Genomic DNA, 21,947 nt, shown 5'->3' with positions numbered 1-21,947 from the left:
CGTTTCTGAGGCAGCTATCACTCCCTGGCCATATGCAAATTTAACGTCTTTCAACAACCTAGTCTTTGACCTGACCTTCGGCCTTAGTTCCCAACACATATTACTGCCATTGTTTAATCCACTGGCCACTGTCCTTTGTTATTGACCTAATGTAAGCTAAGTGGATTGAGAGTAAACTTTATTATCAGTACTAAGTCATGGTAAATCTAACCTAACCAAATCTAACTTAACCTAACCTAACCTAACCAAACCAAACCAAACCAAACCAAACCAAACCTAACCTAACCTAACCATACACACTGTTCAGCTCAATCAATGGATGATAGTCTGTTATGATACTCCCTCTTCTCTTTCCACAGACAAATTACTGATTCCATTCCCTTTTAATATTTTTCCCTTTGATCCCACAATTTATCTTCTTTCAAGTGTCGGGTCTAATTATCTGAGAGGTGTTGACTGGCCTTAACACTCTCTCTCTCTCTCTCTCTCTCTCTCTCTCTCTCTCTCTCTCTCCAAATATGACCGCGATTAGGAGGTGTGCCAAGTCGTTCTTATTAAAATAACTATACCATTACTTTTGTTTTATGTTTCAACCACCATAAGCATCATTCTTTCACACACACACACACACACACACAGACACACACCATTATACACTATAAAACTCAACAAATTATATACATTTGTTTAGAACATTAGAAAAATAGAAGTTTGTTATTCTCAACTTAAATAAAAACGGCAACTGGAGCTTTTAGACTTATTTCCAACGCCCTTGTTGGTTTTTAATTCCCCAAATGCGTTATACATTATCAGCATTATACCAGGTGAGCAAATACTACCGTTATAGTGCAATGTTTCTGTAGCGTCTAACACCAGGTATAACGTGATCTCCTAAAGTGACGCCCAGGCAGAGAGACTGAGAGACACGCGCGCTTGAGAACACGGAGAGAGATACAATACAGACAGCAAGAGACACTACTATAGAGACCATCCCTTAATCCCATGGGGGGGGGGTAAAGGGGGAGGAAGGAGGAGAGAGGAGGAAGGGAGAGAGAGGAGGAAGGGGAGGAGGGACGGGGAGGAGGGACGGAGGGGGAGGAAGCGAGGGGGAGGAAGCGAGAGAGAGGGGGAGAGGGAGGAGGGGTAAGGAAGAGGGGAGGGAGAGAATGAAGAGTTTTAGGTACGAACTTCTGACAATTCAAATACAAGTCCAAGGAATTCTTTCAGGCTTCACACATCAATTTCCTCTTCTCTGTTGGGGGACGAGATGGCGTGGCTGTAAACGATATAGTCTCAGCATACGTTCATAGCTATTTTAATCGGTGGGGTCATTTCAACTAGTTCCAAATTAGCAGAATATTAAGGGAATAATAACCTAAACCGGATTAGGACTGGATTTTTTCTTTAAGACCGTGGGTCGTGTTGGGTTGGGTTGGGTTGGGGTGGGTTGGGTCAGGTCATACTAGGAGTAAATTAGGTTAGTCTTAGTTGGTGTTAAGTTAGGTTAGTCTTAGTTAGGTTAAGTGAGGTTAAATTAGATTAGGTTTTGGATTGAGTTAAGGTTGGGTTAAGTCTGGCTAGGCTTAGGTTAGGTTACGAGAGGTTAGGTTGGGTTAAGTAACGTCAGGTTAAATTAGGTTAAGCTCCTGGTCCGGGTGTTGGTAAGGTTTAAGAGTGAGGCTGATGGTGTACAGTATATCACCTGGCTGCAGCTGCCAAAGGCGTTCCTCATTCCTAATGACCGGAACAAGACGAAGCTGGTCTGATTTACACAGGTGCGAGGAAATTACGTCGGCTCGTGACTCACACAGGTGTTAGAACATTATTTTCACTCGGAATTTATACAGGTGTAGTGAAGCTTATGTGCGGGTCGTAATTTACGTAGATTTATATGTGATTTGTATATCAGTTGAGGTGATTGCCACGAGAGAGATTCAGAAGTGATTTACAGATTCTTTTATGAGCTGAAAGAGTCATGGGGGGAGGGGGAAGTGGTTGGTGCTCTCAAACGCCACACAAATCACCAACAAACTCATTTACAAACACACAAACAAAAGCAAACTCTAAGCGGGACATAATAAAGCAGATACAAACAAAAGTTAATAATGGATAATAAAAGAAGGAATAAATGGAAGCTAACCGCAGCATAGAAGGGAAAATACGTAAGAGACATTATGAAAAGTAAAAAAAAAAAAATGAGCTCCTTTAGTTTAGGTTAGGTTAGGTTATATTGTTTTATATATTAACGGAAAATACTATAATTATATCACCTGACACTGAAAGTTACATCGATATCTGACAAATAGTTTCAATTAATATAACAACAGGTGGAAAATTCTAACACAACATTGACACAGGAGGAAAAATCTAACATAAAATTGACGACTGTAGGAATAGGTTTACGTATACTGTATTTAAGGCCTCTGGCGGGGAGTATTAGTTCTTATAATGATTGGTGAAGAAGCTGTATATCTCACCATCCTCCTCTCGTGTGGGTGGGTGGGTGGTGGGTGGGTGGGTGGTGGGGGAGACGATGAAAATTTATACCATCAATCCTGATATCTGAAGCGGTGGTGTGCCTGTCTGCCTCTCTAACCTCCACCATCCCTTTCACTCTTATTTTAGTCTTTCCTTATCTATTCTTGTCTGCCTGTCTTTCTTTTTGTTGATATTCCTGCGTTACTTCCTTTCTCATTTACGCACTGTCTTTTGAGTGTAGTTCACCTTTACACATTTTTCTTCTCTCTCTCTCTCTCTCTCTCTCTCTCTCTCTCATAGCGTGAATATCGGAAAAAAGTACAAATACTCTAAAAACTTAATAAAAACCAAATATTTGTTCGTCCCTTAAGGCATAATGTGGGAGGAAAAATATAGAGAAAAAGAAAGAGAAATTAATTGAAAGTTTGCGAGTCAGGTGGACATTTATCTTGCCTTGATGTGGGTCCGTCCGTCAAGGTTGCTCACAACATCCGTTTGTTTACATTGTGTCCGAAATCCATCTTTGGTCTTGGCATCGGCTAAGAAATCTCTATAATCCTCTGACGTATATTACCCTGACTGTAGTTGACTTGGAAGGCATTGGGTTTACTCACACACACACACACACACACACACAGATCTTTGTTTAATCATATCAAGAAATTCAAAAACGAATTTGATTACACGAAGCCGAGTTGTTGAAAGAAGGAAAGATGATGATTAAGCTTCAATTGCTACTTGAAAGGCTTCCGAGTCAGAACGATACGAGTGCGGTGGCGGCGTAGTAATTGTACTCAAGACGTCCTAAGATCGATTCTCCATCAAAGAGACACTTTGTGATAGTTACCTGACGTGGGTCGATATTACTTGTCTAAACACTAATAGGTTCATAAATATCTAATCACAGGTAGAAATACAGTTACTCTACATCAAGTTGTATGTGATTAGTGACGCTCGACTCGCCTGGCTGACGAGTAAAGGTTAATCTCCATTATAGATGTTATAAGATTCTTTATAAATATTGAAAACATCTCTCACATATACAGGAATGTCGCCTCATTAGTCAGATTGTACAAATATTGAAAACAAAATGTTACAGGTAAAATTAAGAAAAATAACTCACAAGGTTCGCCATTGTCTCCACAACTCAACAGCGGTACTGGAAATAAGTTGTTAAGTCGTTGATTCTGGGTCAGACAAGTTTAGCTGATGACATTATAATATTTGCATTAACTCCAGCAGAATTATAAACACGAACAGACGGGGCAAAAGGATTTAAAATTAATGTGTCCAAAATTAATGCTTAACAGGTTCACAAATTCTCAGTAAAAAGGCAGCAATAATCTGACTTTAGTGATTAACTGAACACACACATCTGGGCCAACAGGTATAACCGAACGACAATCTGGCAAGCGAATTTCAAGGAGAGAGATTATATACTTCAGGAACATGTAAACAGTGGACCGAGAAGGAACGAAACTGGATGCAAATAGATAAGAAAGACTCACATACATAACCAAACAGGGAATTAAACAACAATCACTAGGCAGTAATAAAATAAAGGTCAAAATAGTTCGTTTCATCCCTCATTAAGACCCGGTCATATATGGCAGGTAATGACCCCTCAGCCCACTAGCGCGTTTCTGGGTAATGAAAGTGTCAGGGTATTTCAACACTCGCGGCCCCGACGATAAATCAGCTGTCATAATCGCTATTTTCAATTAATAGCATAAGGGGGGGCGTATCGTAATTAACAAGCGCCTCACACATGGCGAGTAACGACGTGGATATAATTAATGATTTTCAAATGAGCTAAAATAATTTATTAATAATTTGGATGATTAACGTCACGCGTATTTAATTGAATATTATATTTCTAACTCTGTGTATGACGTCACTAACTTTAAACGAGAACTAATTTTATATATCTTAGCCATTACTTAGTCATATAAATCTACATCTAAAATAATATATGATGTTTATATAGACATTCAAACTCTATATCAACATTTTCTATACATGTATTTTGTAGTTGTGATGTTTAGTGTTTATCAAATACAACTCGACAGAATAATAAACAGCAGAGAATATCGCTGTGACCAGAGTGCCAACACTTTTTAAGGCAATTATAGGGAAATAAAAAGAATTAAAACACAAATGAAACGAAAATAAAATAAAATATGGCGTCAGAACAGATGACGAGAGGAATACAAAGCAGAATGACCATAATAACCCCAAAAAGAAATAAACGATGGAATACCAACAGATTGATAAAACTCGGAAAAAAACATAAAAATATATTGAATTTATTAAAAGGACATTTTATTTTTTGCCCAGCATTCTGATGGAGAGGGAGAGGCGCCCGTGTGAGTGACCTCATTGTAGAGCATCAGGTGTAAAAACTATATGATTGCCAGTGATAACAGGTGATCAATGAACGAGATAAGAGGGAACATTAAAAACATGAATAATGCAAAATGAAGAAGGTAAAAGGTAATGAAGTATGACTGAACCTTATACACGGGGTGTTATACACTGGTGTTAGCTGACTGCCTCTGTACCCATCAATCACGGTTAAATCCTGTATCCCGGAGCTCAGATGACATTTTAAAACCAGAATTTAATACATTGGGCAACTGTGTAAAGGGGAGGTGACAGGAAAGACAGAACAAACACAATATGCAGTATTGTACATGTGAGAGACAAAGGTTAAGCCAAAGAATTGGTAGAAAACGGTGATGCGAGTGTACAGTTGTCCTGGTTTTCAGCGTTATTCTCAGTGTCTCTACACAAAGGGAGTCAATGGATAAGGTAAGGAGGTATAATGACTCTTGAACTGGTTGGAAGCTGTTGAACTACTGTAAGACTTTGGGTTTATTCGTATTCAGCAGATAAATATCACTGGTGAGAGAACCTCCATTCATGGCCGAGGGTGATACATGCCTTCGGGTTAACCAGCTGCCCGACGAGGAGAGTGTGTGTTTGACGGCCGTCCCTATGTCTCTTAATGTCTCTATCCCACTTACTCCCGCCAACACACAGCTCATGACAACAGCTACATCGACATCTATCACACACAAGAGCTTCATTGCGGCTGTGTAATACAGACGAAAAACATTACAAGAATTTTATTGCAATATGTTTACACCTTTGTTTATTTAGTTTGCTGTAAAAAGCGCTTAAAATAAGAGGATTACAGTTGACATTACAAACCGAAGAAAAATTCCCTGTGAATATTTACAAACTATAAAAATATTGACTCTTTAAACAACACCTCCTGGTACTTGACGAAGAATACCATTGTTACAGCTCTGTCCAACAACATCCTAGTTTTGGTAATGATGTAGTTTAGGTGACATATTATTAAGGGAATAAGTTTTTTCTCCAGATTTATCACTAAAAAGCTTCATTTAATTTGTACAATAAAGGTGAGGAGAAATGATTGAATTTACTAAGAATTGGCAAGTGATGGAAATATTTAAAATCCTAAAAATTGAAGTAAGTGATTTAGTAAATATTCAAATCATAAACAGCCCAAAGCCTTTATTTTACCCAAGAATGTTCACTTTGGTTTGCCCAGGTTTTGTTCAAGATGTTCAACGTGACCTTTATAACATTACAAGAGTTAACATGTTCGTGTCAAGTCCCTGAACATTTGAACTATAGCCCCAGAAAATACCGTTTTGAACATTACATTGTTTGTGAAGGCAATTTGGTTATTTTCACGTTGGTTATTGGTTATATGATGACAAACTCTCCACATTATTGATAGACATCTGGACGCGGGAGGCACAGTGCGTGGATTTTTTGATAAGTCGCGAACACGAGCCATACCCCGCGGAGAACTCGTTAACGGATATAACAAGACAATTACATCATAAATTCTATCAGGTGAATGTTCAGCTGTACCTGTATATTTATGAGCGTTCATCCTCACCTTCACAAACCATGTTCAAAATATTCACCACGATCTACTCACTTTCTCTCACTTTCTCCCACTTTCTCTCCGCCTAGTAAAACGACTTTCCAATTATACTCCTTCTTTTTCCGCTGATCTCTTAGGCCAAATTTAGATTTAAATCTCGGCTGGCCATCGACTGTGAAATTAGAACCACTTCCTCCAGAATTTACGCTCCTATTGCCAAGTTTCTGCGCCGGGGATAAATTTTTGGTCTGGCAACGTTGGCACAGTTTTTTTTTTTAGGTGTTTGTCGCGTCCTTACGATTTTTTTTCTCTCACTCGAAATTCATCTTGGTGTGATTGTCTCTTCTATGAAGGTGTGGAGGTTTGATTCTTTGTGTGGTCGTAAGTCTTTCTCGTCCTGGGATAAAAACACTTTTATCGTCATCAATTTTTGTGGCCGAGCTGAACCGACTTTTTTTTTTTGGAGGAAGATTAATGTGTTGTCATTTTTTTTACAGTTACGTGTGGTTGTATTATTGAAATATATGTTTGTCCCACAATTATTTTTACTGGCAAAAGAAGTATTCATTGTATCTCTTTGTGTGTGATATTTTTTTCTGTATTTGTATCAATAGTGACAAGTATTGTTGTCAATGTTTATTTATTGAATTATTTTTTTTGTGAAGGATTGTTTGTTCCAAAGCAGACGCCCGTAAGGTCAGAAGACTCCTCTACCGATTTTCATGACACTTGGCGACAACACCGTGAGGGATCCCTTGAGTGTTTGTAGCCACTTTTTAAAAACATGGTAACTCAAAATCAAAACAATAAACAATAAACATCAGTGTGGCATGGGACACACACAGTTGCCAACGAAGTAATCCAACCCCCTTTATGGGTGTTTGTCGGGTATAAAGAGGCCAAATGCATAAATCCCATTCGTGTAATAATGTTGCATTTGTAGACTTAACCCCAACGATTGACATGTCCCCCCCCACACACCTAATTCAGTAGTCTGGTAATATAACTCACGAGGATCTGTCCAGGTGTTACAGACAGACAGACAGACGAGAAACCTACATTCTTCTATTATTACACAGGATTAATATTATGATGCTAATGTTCAGTATAATCAAATACATTCATTATTATTGTCCTGAAAGTCGTATAGGGAATCACTATATTGACTCCAGACCATCCTCTTTCAACCCGAGACAGGCAAATGCTTCAGATTCACGAGTCGATACTCCCGGGGTTTACACTTCTCGGAGAAGGTGAATGACCAGTCGGAAACCTCCTTAACTGTTCATATATATATATATACCGTCTACATATGTGACTTAAGAAACATTAAAAAAAAATAAATAAAAAAAAATAAATAAATAAAAACATACAAAACCCAAAATACAAAACATATAAAAACATACAAACCCAATACACAAAACAATTACTTCCTTACACCGTATATAAATATCACTAGTTTTTATAGTACACACAAACCAAACGTGTGTTACTACCTCACTCATACAACAATCATTTAATTCATCTATCAATTCATTTAATCATTGACTGCATAATAAAAATCCCTTATAAAAGAGTATTAACTGAGCTCTTCCCTTGATTGATTGACCGCCTAGTGTAAACATCGAAGCTGACAGTACACCAGAGGCAAGACAGGTCCGATATGTTAGAACAATTGCTACGGGCGCACTGACCTTTGTAGATGACGGCCAGGAAATAGATACTCCCTCCCTCCCTCCCGTCTCTCCCTCCCTACCGTCCCTCCTTCCATACTGTCTCTCTCTCCCTCCCTCCGGTACCTCCCTCCCTCCCTACCGTCCCTCCCTCCATCCCTACCGTCCTTCCTTCCTTCCCTCCCTCCCTCCCTCCGTCCGTCCGTCCCAACCGTCCTTCCCTCCTTCCTTCCTTCCTTCCCTCCATCCATCCGTCCGTCCGTCCGTCTCCTCCCTCCTCTCCCTCCTGCCTGTCTCCCTCCTCTCTCCCTCCCCGTCTCCCCTCCTTCCCTATCTCCTCCCTCCTCTGCCTGTCCCCCTAAACCACACAGAGATAGTGTTGTTTATCTCTGTAATTAGCTCCATCACCTCGTAAATTACCTAAAAACCTGACCTTATCAGAGCTGGTAGCCCGCTGACAGAGCGGTACTGTGGTGGGGTGGTGGAGAGGTGTGGTGGAGTGTGAGGAAGGTGTGTGGTGGTGGGAGGGTGAGAGGTGAGTGAGGAGGAGGAGTGGTGGGGAGGGGGAGTGAGTGAGGAGGAGGGTGGTGGGAGGGAGGAGAGGGTGGTGGGGAGGAGGGAGGGGGGTGGTGGGGAGAGGAGGAGGTGGGGGAGGGTGGTGGTGGGAGGGGTGAGGGAGGAGGTGGTGGGAGGAGGGGTGGGAGGAGGGGGGGAGGGTGGTGGGGAGGGGTGGGAGGGTGGGAGGAGGGGAGGGGGAGGGGAGGGTGGGGAGGTGGTGGGAGGGGTGGTGGGGGAGAGGGAGGGGTGGAAGGGAGGGGGTAGTGGTGGAAGGGAGGGGGTAGTGGTGGAAGGGGGTAGTGGGAAGGATGAGAAATATAATTACTAGTAAATGATAATGAATAAAGAGGTCATTATAACATGGTGTTTACATAGTTGGTGAATTAACAATAAATCAGTCGAAAAATTAGATAAATACCTTTAACTCCTATATTTTCTTAAACAATGACGAAATAATTAATAAATACACCAAAATAAGTCTTTAAACACTACAAACACAGTTGCAGTTATGTAGAAATATGATTTTTCCACCGCGGCGCACCATCTCCTCACGAACAGTAAAGAGACAAGCAAACGAGTCTAGCGAAACAATTACAACAACACAAACGGCCTTAGCGATCGGTATAAATAACAATGATTTACTTTATACAATTCAAATGAAGACTTTATTACCAACAATACTAAACGAGACGACATTTAATAACACTCACCAGTTGCCGTGTGGTCTTTACCCTTGCTGCCTCACTCAAACGAGCCAACCAATTCTTCCTCCTTCCTCTCTCCTTCATTTTTCACGTCCACAGTAATGCTTTTCCTGGGCATCTTGGCTCGTTTACTCACACACTCACTTGCAGGCAGTTTCCCAGACATGTTGGGTGTAAAATATTCACCTAAAAGACGTAGTTAGTGAATTTGAAGGAACTTATACGACAGCACAAGAGAGTCCCGACAGGAATCTTGGCGGACCTCTATGACGTATTATTTTCACTGTGGCTGACGATCGCTGATTGGCTTAGAGGATGCAAACAAAAATGATCACAGAGGACTGTTCGTTGGTTCTTTTTTCCTAATACTTGATTGGATTTCTTTCTTGAATGATACTTTACTTACTATTATATATTATTTACGAAGTTAATATCGTTTTGCATCCGTTAAACCAATATCCCTTGGCTGATGCTTCATATTATTATTGCTATAGGAACACACACACACACACACAACCACACACTAATGCTAACTAAATTTCAGTATTCCACCCATATATAGAAAACAGTAACAGGTACAGGAGGAACATTTGTGGTGCCTTTATTCCAGCTATCCCTCGGAGCTCAGTCTGTCCCAACAGTGATAATAAATTCATAGGAACAACACAAGAATACAGTAGACTCTACCAAACTTGCTCTGACATTCCTGTAAATTGAAGAGAAAATTATCATATATCTCACTGTAATTAAATGAACAGTGAGTTTATCCTTAAAACAAACATTCAGATTTTTCATAATGTTGATAATGAAACGTATAGAGGATGTTGTTCTATTACATATTAAAAAAAATCCTTAAAATGTCATTCATAATGTTATTGAAAGTCATTACAGACGTGATTTCCTAAGTACACAATATATCAAAGTGAAAATATTATTGATATCACATTGCTTACTGATCTTTCCTGTTAATACCAAAATATCAAAAAATTAAAATAAAAGAGAGAATTTAACACAATTTGACCCATTATTCTAAAAAAAAAAAACCCGTCCAATTAAGTCAAATGATTTACTAACATGATACAGTAAGAGATAAACAGAGGTAACCTTACTGTTGTAGTGATAAGGATAACACTACACTTGTATATTACTTACACAAAGATTTTTAAACAAAACAGTGATTTTATTTCGATTGAATTGTATAAACGCGTCTATGAATACCTGCATGGATAGGTTCTCCCGGCTGGAAATTTAGTTATGTTACTTTACAACTTTATTGGAGAGAGGAGATATATCTTTTACAGCCTTGAGAACCTGTCAAGAGGGATTTTGGCATTAGAATACGAAGAAACTGATAAGGAGGAGTCAGTGTTATTGTAGTCTCTCTCTCTCTCTCTCTCTCTCTCATCCTCGTAAAACTCCGACTCTTACCGCTTTCTTTCCCCGCTTTCTTCATTACTTATATCTGGCAACAGTGATGGAGTGTGTACTGTGGAGCGGGTGTGGATTCCCGCGGCGGTTACTTACTGGATATGATTTTCAAGAAATAAATGTTAGAAAAATAAGGTATAATCGGAAGTAAAGAGGGAGAGGTAGAGAAGGAAACTGGAAGTAGATAAATATAGAAAAGTAGAGATAAAGAAAGAGAATTTTAAGTAGAATGTAAATATCCCACAACCATCTCACAGCAAACATTCATCTACCCACACACACACATTCACACCAATACCCGCAGAATCATTTTTTTTCTTCCATTTTTTCTCTTGCAAATTCCATCATCTTTTATTTTTGACGAGAACTTTTGAAAAACCTTTTGTGTACTTTTTTCATCTAAATTCCAGCACAGGACAGGCGACAACCACTAGATACAGAAGCAATATAGTGTTATTCTGATGACTGGAGAGGTGATTTTTTTTTGTGATATCTGTTCCATATCCTTTCAAGAACATGGAAGGGAGGATGAGGAGGCATGATATAACCTTGTTCTATCCCATCCCTGAGGAACCACGGAGGATAAACCTATTCCACTGTAAGATAAAGAAGAAGAAGAAGATAAAGAAGATAAAAAAGATAAAGAAGAAGAAGAAGAAGAAGAAGAAGAAGAAGAATTCAGGATAGACAAACTCATTCTATTCCACCCCATTAAATGTGGAATTGGGGGTAAAGTTAATGGGGAACACTGATTTAAGACGTTATGAAGGTGACTTTATTTCTCCCTCTTAAGACTTACAGTATGTTGAGGTTGTTTGTGTGTTTGTGAGGGTTTGTGTATGTTGAGGTGCTTTTTAACCATGAGTGAGTATGTATTTTTTTCAGCTGTTTGTAAGTTGTGTTTTTGAGTTTGTGTGTGTGAAGGTGTGTGTGCGTGTGTATGTGTGAAGGTATGTATGAAGGTTTTGTGTGTGTGTGTGTGTGTGTGTGGATGATTATTTTACAGTTTAAGATGTGTTTGTGTGTTTGTAAGAATTCATATACTTTATTTCGTTCTGAATACATATATATGTGTTTTACTATACATTTAATCCACTAATAAACCCCCATTATAAACTGAAGATCCAAAATATTAAAGAAACGTTGAAATAAAAGTTAAACACGAAATCACGACTGAAAGAAATTAGGAATATAAAAGTACCTTGGATTATTCCTTCCCGAGGCTGCCCGAGTAATGAGTGCTTGAATTTTAGATGAAGTTTCCTGCTATTTGTAAATGGTTAAAGTATTCCTGTAAGCTCTGAGACACTTCTTAAAGATGTATAAAAGATGTATAATTTATTCAGCTCTATTGTATGTAATGTATTAATTCCACCATAATATTAATTAAATGTTATTAAATATATTTCAATCTGTCAAATTATTATTTTTATCTTAATATCCTGTGAATTCTATGAGACAAAAAAAATCGTAAATAGAAAGAAAAGTCTTCTTTTGTTTTGATTTTAGCTGCGTATGTTAGCTCTATGAACGAAAACTCTAACTAACCAATAGACTGAGAGGAATTTTCACTCAGGTTGCAAGTCATCCAGACCAACTCTTCTTATGGTAAATTAGTCGTCAATTCTCAGTCAACCTTATTAACACATAGAATACTAGACTTACTAATGGTGGTTATTTACACTGAACGATAATGCGCCATCAGTGTGTAACGGCACACTTATTACACCAGATTGTTTTATAACAAGTAAACTAATAACTCCTCTTTTATTTAATAGCAAAAGCAAGAAATTGGTAATCCACCCAACACGTAAGAGCTATATGACTGCTGTAAAGAGTAAGAGTTTGTTTACTAATTAATCTGGAAATGAGAAAATATACTTGACTCTAAAAAAAAAAATAAATAAAAAAAAATAAAAAAATAAACTCAAGGATAATGAAATAGAAGGTTGGTGGTAATAGCAGTGTTAGTGGGGAGATGCGGCGGGCGGTTGAAGTGGTCTTGTTGGCGAGAGAGACTGTGTAAGAGTTTGCGTCTTGGCATTAAATTAAACGATGTTATTAGACCCAGCTATATTATGGACTCAATATCTGATGTTGTTCAATGCAGTTGTAGTATTTAGTTAGTGTCCTGAGAATCCTAACTGGACTTGGGTATTAGAGTTATGAGATAAACTGTTGGCCATGTTACTTTGTTGGTCATGTTACTAGTTGGCCATGTTACTTAATTGGCTATGTTACTAATTGGGTATGTTACTGGTTGGTCATGTTATTGGTTGGCCATGTTACTGGTTGACCATGTTACTGGTTGACCATGTTACATTGTTGGCCATGTTACTGGTTGACCATGTTACTGGTTGGCCATGTTACATTGTTGGCCATGTTACTGGTTGACCATGTTACTGGTTGGCCATGTTACATTGTTGGCCATGTTACATTGTTGGCCATGTTACTACCATCAGCATGGAAGTTTGTGCTGGTGGATGGAATGGAAAGAAGGTTATTATTACGTAGTAAAAATAATTAAAGGCCCCACAAATGAGCCTTGGGGCACTCCAGTACTGATGAGAAGAACAGTATGTATGTGTACCATCCAAAACTACACGGATGGGGGTAGAGAGACAGGAAGAGAAAGGGGAAAATTAATCACCAAAATACGAAAGTTTAGAAAGATTCGCCAGTGCCAGACTTGAATATGAGCTTTAAAATATCAAGTAAGGTAAGGTCAGGTCAGGTTAGGTCAGGTTAGGTTAAATGAGGTTAAACCACTGAACTGCGGGGATAAAGAATTTTACACTAAGGCGGAAAAGTTGGTGAAATGTTGCCAATAGAAGTATTTAAGTCCGTGTTGAAGTTGGAAGCAAGAGAAACATTTTTAAACCATTCCTGTCACCTGTACACTAATGCCAAGGTGTGCGTGTGTGTGTGTGTGTGTGTGTGTGTGTGTGTGTGTGTGTGTGTGTGTGTGTGTGTGTGTGTGTGTGTGGGAAGAGAAATAGATGAATGAGAAAGGTAGAGAGAGGAAGATACATGGAGAAGATAATGATCAGCAGAACACACTGAACGAGGAAGATGTTATTGTGTTAGAATTATGTAGTGAAGTAAATAACCAAACTCTCTCCCTTTATTCTCTCCTTACTCCACTCTTCTCAATTTCCCTACTCCACTCTTCTCAATCTCCCTCCTCCACTCTTCTCAATCTCCCTACTCCACTCTTCTCAATCTCCCTCCTCCACTCTTCTCAATCTCCCTACTCCACTCTTCTCAATCTCCCTACTCCACTCTTCTCAATCTCCCTCCTCCACTCTTCTCAATCTCCCTCCTCCACTCTTCTCAATCTCCCTACTCCACTCTTCTCAATCTCCCTCCTCCACTCTTCTCAATCTCCCTACTCCACTCTTCTCAATCTCCCTCTTCCACTCTTCTCAATTTCCCTCCTCCACTCTTCTCAATCTCCCTACTCCACGCTTCTCAATATCCCTCCTCCACTCTTTTCAATCTCCCTACTCTCTCCCTCCCCTCACCCACATACAAAACACCTATCATCCATCCCTTAATATATAACCCGATGTGGTCTATACAATAACGGCCACAAACAACCAATGTTACATTTCTGTCTGTAGTGTGAGTGAGCTGCCGTCAGAAATTGAGAGTTGGTAGTTATCCCCGGGCGCTGTGCTTTATTGGTTCTGGAAGAGCGACTCAGAGGCGGGGGAGTTTTGGAGGCGATGAGGTGGTCTTTGTTAGAATGATGTTAGAATGACGGGTTGATGTACTGTATTGAGGAGGTATTTTAGGTCGTTTTGGCTATGTAGAGTGAGATTCTCTTTCTCTCTTTATACACACACACACACACACACACACACACACACACACACACACACACACCTACTGCGTGGAAAGAAGATGAAGACGAGAAACAGATGTAAGCTTTTGACCAATATAATTTATATATACAAATTTGTCGATCTAACAGAAATTGTAATCAGCTGAGAAAAAATCAGCAACCCTTTAAGATCATTAGATAAGAACGTTTTTCTAGCTTTTAATAAGGTGATTTAAATATAAACTAGGTCGATTAGGACATCCCATTACGACTCTATCTTCCAATTACATTTCTACTCTAAACTTTTTTTTTACAAGCAATAAGTTGACGATATATCTGTTATTAAAATGGTCTAAACAGGACTTATAATCGTCTCAAATCTCGTAGTTCTCATCATTAATTTATTGTTGAATCGGAGAAAACTATAAAGCTATTGTCCCATTGTATTGAAGTTCAGAAATAAGGACAAATTAGTTCCACATTTTGTCTTTAACCTGCTTATATATGGGACTTTAAACCGAATGATTAGCTACTGTTCCCTGTAAATTCAGAAGTAAATCAGTTCCCAAGGTACCTAACGCCCAGTACTGTAACTTACACCTAGAGTTACAGTTTACGTCCAATATTGTGTTATCGACAGTGCATGTAACTCACTAAATATATTTACAACCGACATGTGGAGATATAGCCTTGTGGGTCTATAAAGTTTGACTGAATTTCTTAAAGGAATTTTTTTTCAGAAATAAAAAATAATGTCATTTTTAAGGAACAAAATATGGAGTTTGTTGTCTTGATCGATTTGAGAGTTTCATACCAGAATGACTTCACTATTGTACTTGTCAATGAGTTGTTGTGTAGTGCATAGGTCTAGCTGGAGTACGAGCTATTGAGTAAGAGAAGCAAATATACCAAACAACAACACACACCAGACGCCGTAGGTGGGACTGAGAGAGAACAGTCAAGATGCGTCTGAATGAATACCTCAATAGTTCACTTAAAACTAATCATCCTGTTGTATAAACCACCAAACTTGGCCATTAGGCAAGACTGTAAGACACGTGACAACTATACAGAGGAAGTAGATTGTGTGTGATGTGGCCAGACCTTCCCAGCCTGCCTGCTCCCTCCCTGACTGCTCCTTGCCTCCCTCCAACTCACAGTGTCTCAGGGAGCAAGCAGGGAGGGAGGCAAGGACAGGCAGGGAGGGAGGGAGGGAGGCAGGGACACCCGATATATAATTCAAACTATGCAATCGAATGTCGCCGGTGACAGGTTTATTCGCGTCAATATAGATTATTTACTTTTTGTTAATATCCTCAATAAATTTATATAAATCCACAGCGCAGGTCCGCCACCCTCAGTAAAGACCACCTTTGTGAGAGTCCGATAATAAATTTAATGAGAATGAATAATAAAACTGAACACTGTTAGTTCTCAAATACTTTTATCGTCTCGCGTTAAAACTGTTCCCTGACATCTGGACACGAGGCGACGCTTGTACTGAAGGAAGTTATAATATAATTTTGATACGAATCTCTTTCTGCCCTGAAGTGAACTAGTTATGAATCTGGTAACTACAGTATATAAGTATTTGTGGTCTTGTTTTACACCCACGAAACAAATTATAAAACTAAAGGTATAAAATTTAATTGACATTTCGGGAATTGTAAATGTCATATCCAGATTTCACTCTCGCGTCACGCCACAAGGAAACTCTCTGACAAGTATTAATAGACTTGTCAGATGTGTTGCTTGACGGTCAATAGGATCACAACTTTGTGTTACATATTGAATTATCGTAGGAGAGTTGTGTGTAAAATATAGCCATCAGGAACAGAACTTTGACGTACACTTTCAACTGGTAAGAAACAGACAGTGTCATATTTAAGTAATAAGTATCAGAAGATTATTAGCAATCCCATGGTGATTTGCTGTCTTTAGTGCATTATACAGTACAATTAAACCTGAGACACGAGAAGTGTTTTACGAGACTAATCTTACACTCATCAAACACAAACTATTTTTTAGACATATGACTCATCACTCGCGAGTTGTAGGCGGTAGGAAAGCTTTGTACTCAACATGGACGAACTATTAGCAAAACCTGGGGGTGAGTTTTCACTTGTGTTCAGGAATAAAAATTGGCAAAGTACTCAACATGGACGAACTATTAGCAAAACCTGGGGGTGAGTTTTCACTTGTGTTCAGGAATAAAAATTGGCAAAGTTGACGCTTTACTCTCTCTCTCTCTCTCTCTCTCTCTCTCTCTCTCTCTCTCTCTCTCTCTCTCTCTCTCTCTCACCAATCTCCACCACCTTCTCCCCTCACCACCTTCTCCCCTCACCACCTCTCCCCTCACCACCTCCTCCCCTCAACAAATCAAGCAGGATTTCAGGTGCGGAGGAGATTTAACTAAGGCCCAATTACTACAACTGCCACTTAAGAGGGAATTTTACCCCTTGTCTCTCCTCTTAAAGACTCACAACTCCTGACCCCTCTGTCTCATAGTTTAAAGAAAGGGGAAAGGAAAAGAGGGAACAGATTTGTGGAAGAGAGAGAGAAGAAGGGAGAAGAGATAGAGAGAGTGAGGTAAGGGAAAGGGGGGGAATGAGGATTGAGTTAAGATCAGAGGTATGGAAGAGGGGAAAGGGGTGGAGAGATTATGGAAGGGAAAGGGAAAGAAAGGGAGAGGAGAAAGATAGGGAGTTAAGGAATGAGATATAAGTTAGAGAAGTAGAAGATAATATGGAAAGGGAAATAAAAAGATAAAGTGAAGAAATGAAAAAGAAGGAAAGGAAGAGAAATAGAAATGGGCAAAATGGAAAAGAACTAAGAAGGGTAAAGGAAGAGAGAGAGTGAAGAAATAAGAAAGGGGGAGAGGAAGAGAAAATGAAGAATTTGGATAAGATGAATTGGGTAAAAAGGCGAGAAAAAAAAGAAGCGGGGAAAGAGAGAGAGAAACGGGAAGGGAACTAAAGTAAATGGTGTAGTAAAAGGAAGGAAAGGATAAAGAGAAGATAAAAGGAAAGGGAAGACAGCAGAGAATTATAGGGGATAGAGAAAGGGAAAGAGAACAGGAGGAGAGAGAGAAAAAAAGAGAGAAAGAGAAAAAAGCAATGGATATTAAAGGGAGGGATAAAACGAATGAAAAAGGGGTAAATAAAATGAGAGAGAGAGAGAGAGAGAGAGAGAGAGAGAGAGAGAGAGAGAGATGAGGTTAATATCAAGCCCTGGTCTTCATTATAATTAAGAGGACCACAGGTAAAAACATACACCTTAGTCTCCCTCTTGTTATGACAGGTGAGTGCGTGGGCTTACCTGTAACGCGTTAATAACATACCTATACCTGGATGGGCGATGGTCATCGTATTGGCAATCCTGTTATCATAAATGTATTGGTAATCCTGTTATCGTGAGAGTATTGGTATTCAGTGTTATTCGTAAATATATCGGTAATGCTGTTATGGTACACATCTTTGAAATCTTGTTATCTTGTGTTATCGTAAACGTGTTGGTTATCCTTGTATTGTGAACGTGATGGTAATTTTGTTATTATAAACGTATTAGAAACTCTGATATCGTAATCGTGTTGGTACTAATGTTATTATGAATGTATTGGCAATTTTGATATCATGAACAAACTATTATATTCACTATAGGTGTTTAAATATATATGTAAGAGGTATATACAACAGTAACACTATAAAATAACAAATAAATAAATAGTTTTAGGGTTTATTTAGTTGTGTTTTACTTGTACTTATTACAATGATAGTCTTAATTAATGTTGATGTTGTTTCAGCCATTCTCGTTGTGTCGTGTAGTCAATGAACCACTGGGCTGTGACCTCTTCTCACTTACGAGGGTAAAAAAATTAACGCAGGTAGCCTTTGAAGATTAGGTTGCAGCCATTCCTCTATACCACCCAGTTACCTACAAGGTCTTTAACTCGACGATTTAACGCCTGCCACATACCTCTAATCACCTCGTTCTCAAGTATCCAGCCACGTAATTAGGATAATATTAAACCAGCTGGCTCATGAAACATCCATAATGAGTTGGATAGATTATTATGCAGGTAAAGGTAAATTGCTTCACGTTTGGTTGATTATATAAAAGAGTTCACGGTATGGGTCGACGGGTCATTTTCCGGGGAGTAGTTCTCTTTGGTAGTCGACCCCTAATGACCCTATCACGCCTTCAAAGCAATTTTAGGTGTAAATCACCTCGTTACATCCCACGTCGTGTCGTGGTGAAGGTCAAGGTTCATTGGAGGGAGAACGATAATGAATGGTGTTAGAAGTCTTGGTAATGTGAGCGTTCATCGATTGGCTTTTAGTTGATTAATAATGTTGAATGTTTAATGATTACACACACACACACACACACAGACACACACAGACACACACACACACACACATACACACACACACTGCAAGTCGAAACTCTCCACTTTTTTATCAGTATATAAAAAAAAATATAATTTTCCTCATTAAAACTAACCAAATAAATAACTCCTTGACCTTCCTCCCTCCTACAGCGTGCCTGGTGGGGGGGTTCGCTCCCAGTATCGACATCCCCGACACGACAACTGAGCCGCCCCCCACCACGCCAGACCCCGCCACACTCCCCTACTTCCTCCACCACCTCAACTCCACCAACGTCACCATCAGCAGAGGAAGGACGGCGACGCTTGACTGTCAGGTCTTCAGGCTCAGAGACAGAACGGTGAGTACGATGACGGTTTTGTGGGTCTTAGTGATGCTGACTCTCCTCGCCTCCACAGACAGACAGACGGACGTTCAGGACACCGGCGTAGAGCTCTCATCAGATTCCTTCGTGCCAGTTACCTTTGTCTACCCACCAGTGATTAAGGAATTCGGTGAAAAGCAACTGGTGGCTCTCGTTACGGGTATAGTAGCTAGCCAGGTGAGGTTGGCAAATTAACCCATCTCTCAGGTGTATCCCTTCACACCAGGTAACACGTTAATTGAAGGTGTAATTGTTTGTTGTGAGCAAATTCTACACCTGTTATTGACGACTTAGAAATTTAACTACTGACTATACTGGAGCCACGAGAGGTGATGATCTTGAAGGGATTATAATGTTGTGATGAGTTGTGGTGAGTTGTGACGGTGGGTTGTGGTGAGTTGTGACGGTGGGTTGTGGTGAGTTGTGACGGCGGGTTGTGGTGAGCTAAGTGGAATGTAAAGATGCTTGACAAGTATAATGGTGAAAAATAAGATGAAATCATACAGAAATTTAGTGCAATGAAAAGAATGAGAAAAAAATAAGCAGAAGGAATGATAAATAATAATATCAATCAAGCCATATAACAGCTGGCGTTAAGTGTTGGCTGACAGAAGCAGCACGACACACGCAGTCCATCACCTACCACATATCTCGGCAGAACGACTCCAGAGAGTCAAAACTGACGCTATCAAAAATAAAAAAATGGCATCAGCTTTCTCGTTCTAGGTTAATAATTTACTCTCGTGGAATAAAGAGTTTTTTTTTTCTTTCTTCAGCGATACAGTAATTGTTCTGCAGCGATGTTTATGTTTTGATGTTAAAATGTTCACTGGAAAATGTTTTATGCCTTGGAAATTTTCACTAATAAATGGAGAGTTTGATGGTCATGAACACATAATGTTTTAAGCTGCATGACTAATGGCTGATAGACAAGTACATAGTTAGCCTCAATAAGCCCAACAAGCCATAACTGAAAGCTATACTCTTGTGTGTGAGCTGCTGACAGATTAGTTCCGTATCCGTAGCTTCTGTCAGTAACAAAAAAAATATTATTAATAATTCCTTACGTGTAGAGTTTATACCCAAATCTCTTCTGCTAACTGATACGTTTGATTGGACTTTCTGAATCTATTTGCAAATTGATTCGTTGTTTTTTTGTTGTATTCACTTTTTGGTTGAAGTTGTAGACAGTAGAAAGGAATCTGTTGTCTCCCTGTCTTGTTTCCTTGTATTTCTAAAGGTCAATATTTCCTTCGAATCATATTTTTTACCTTAGTAGTGTCGTAGTGTCGTAGTGTCGTAGTGTCGTAGTGTCGTAGTGTCGTAGTGTCATAGTGTCGTAGTATCATAGTGTCGTAGTGTCGTAGTGTCATAGTGTCATAGTGTCGTAGTATCATAGTGTCGTAGTGTCGTAGTGTCGTAGTGTCGTAGTATCATAGTGTCGTAGTATCACAGTATCGTAATGTCATAGTGTCGTAGTAACCATGTAAGTAGTGGAGTCGTGTGGCCAGCAGGGGATATTCTGTTTCTCAGGTCACGAGCGGTGGGGAGGAGCTGCTTGCTGCTTTCATACACAGAACGCTTCCAGTAGTGTGAGAAGAACGGCTGAGTGATCCTTGTCCCTTTTATAGAGGAGCTCTCGCGCGTGTGTGAGCAAAGCGGTCGTTACACTTTTCATCCCAGGGATTATAACGTTTCTGAAGAAGGGTCACGTGTTGATCTGAAGAAGGGTCACGTGTTGATCTGAAGAAGAGTGATCCTTCTTCCTTTACCAGAGCATCCTGAGTGAAAACAGAGGAAGTGATTGTGCCCCACCCAACAGTATTGTCCTCAAAATAAAGCAAATATTGTTGTGGTTTACCGAGTCCCTATATACAGTAGATTCCTTAAACGTTCGGCGCATCACGGAGCTCTTTTGTTTCACAGTCGAATCACAAAAAAAAATTTTCCTCCAGTAAAACTTTTTTTTTCACCAAGATCAAACGTTGCTGTGATCTATTGAGTCCAGTTGAGCTTAAAGGAAAAAATTGTGTCTTTTATTTTTCCAAGTTATGACGCCCCATGGAGGTCTTTTGTTTCACACTCATACCATCAACTCCAGAGAGCTTTTGTTGATGCCTTTGACCTCTCACCACCCTCTAAGCCTTCGTCGGTGACTTCTGCAGGTTGGAGTGAAGTAGTGACAAAAAAAACTCTCTCATTATCACAATTATTTTCCAAGAATGATTTTGAGACTTTAAAAGGATAAAAGAGGAACGTGGAGCGTGTGGACTATATCATCAGAGGCAAAATTATGAAGAGAAAATGAGGGATAAAGAGAGAGTAAGGGAGGGAGGATGAGGATGGAGAACTTGGGGGGGGGGGGTTAAGAAGGAAGGGCACAAGAGACTGAAAAAATAGGGAGGAGGGGTAGGATGAAGAGGGGGGGAGAATGAAGGGATAGCAAGGAGTAACACTTTATCTTTACTTACACGAACAATGAATAATACATCTACTAACCTTCCTCCCAGCACCTACCGATGAAAGATGTGTAACCTCCTTCCCGCTATTTCCCTACCACAGGCCATCTAGAGTTTTCATTTTTCTGGCCAGCCGACAAAGGT

General features: G+C 39.6%; 1 protein-coding gene across 1 annotated transcript in view; it reads left to right on the top strand.

Moving 5' to 3' along the window:
* Window positions 1-21,947, top strand: part of LOC121866803 (hemicentin-1-like) — a 121,246-nt gene that overhangs the window by 24,723 nt on the left and 74,576 nt on the right. Inside the window, exon 2 of the mRNA XM_042366539.1 lies at window positions 19,133-19,320. Within this exon, the coding sequence (XP_042222473.1) occupies window positions 19,133-19,320 (188 nt within the window). The remainder of the gene's footprint in view (window positions 1-19,132; window positions 19,321-21,947) is intronic.

This window comes from Homarus americanus, unplaced genomic scaffold, assembly GCF_018991925.1.
Source record: "Homarus americanus isolate GMGI-L3 unplaced genomic scaffold, GMGI_Hamer_2.0 scaffold35864, whole genome shotgun sequence".
NCBI lineage: Eukaryota > Metazoa > Arthropoda > Malacostraca > Decapoda > Nephropidae > Homarus > Homarus americanus.
Note: the sequence above shows the minus strand (reverse complement) of the source record. Positions and strands in the feature narration are given on the sequence as shown.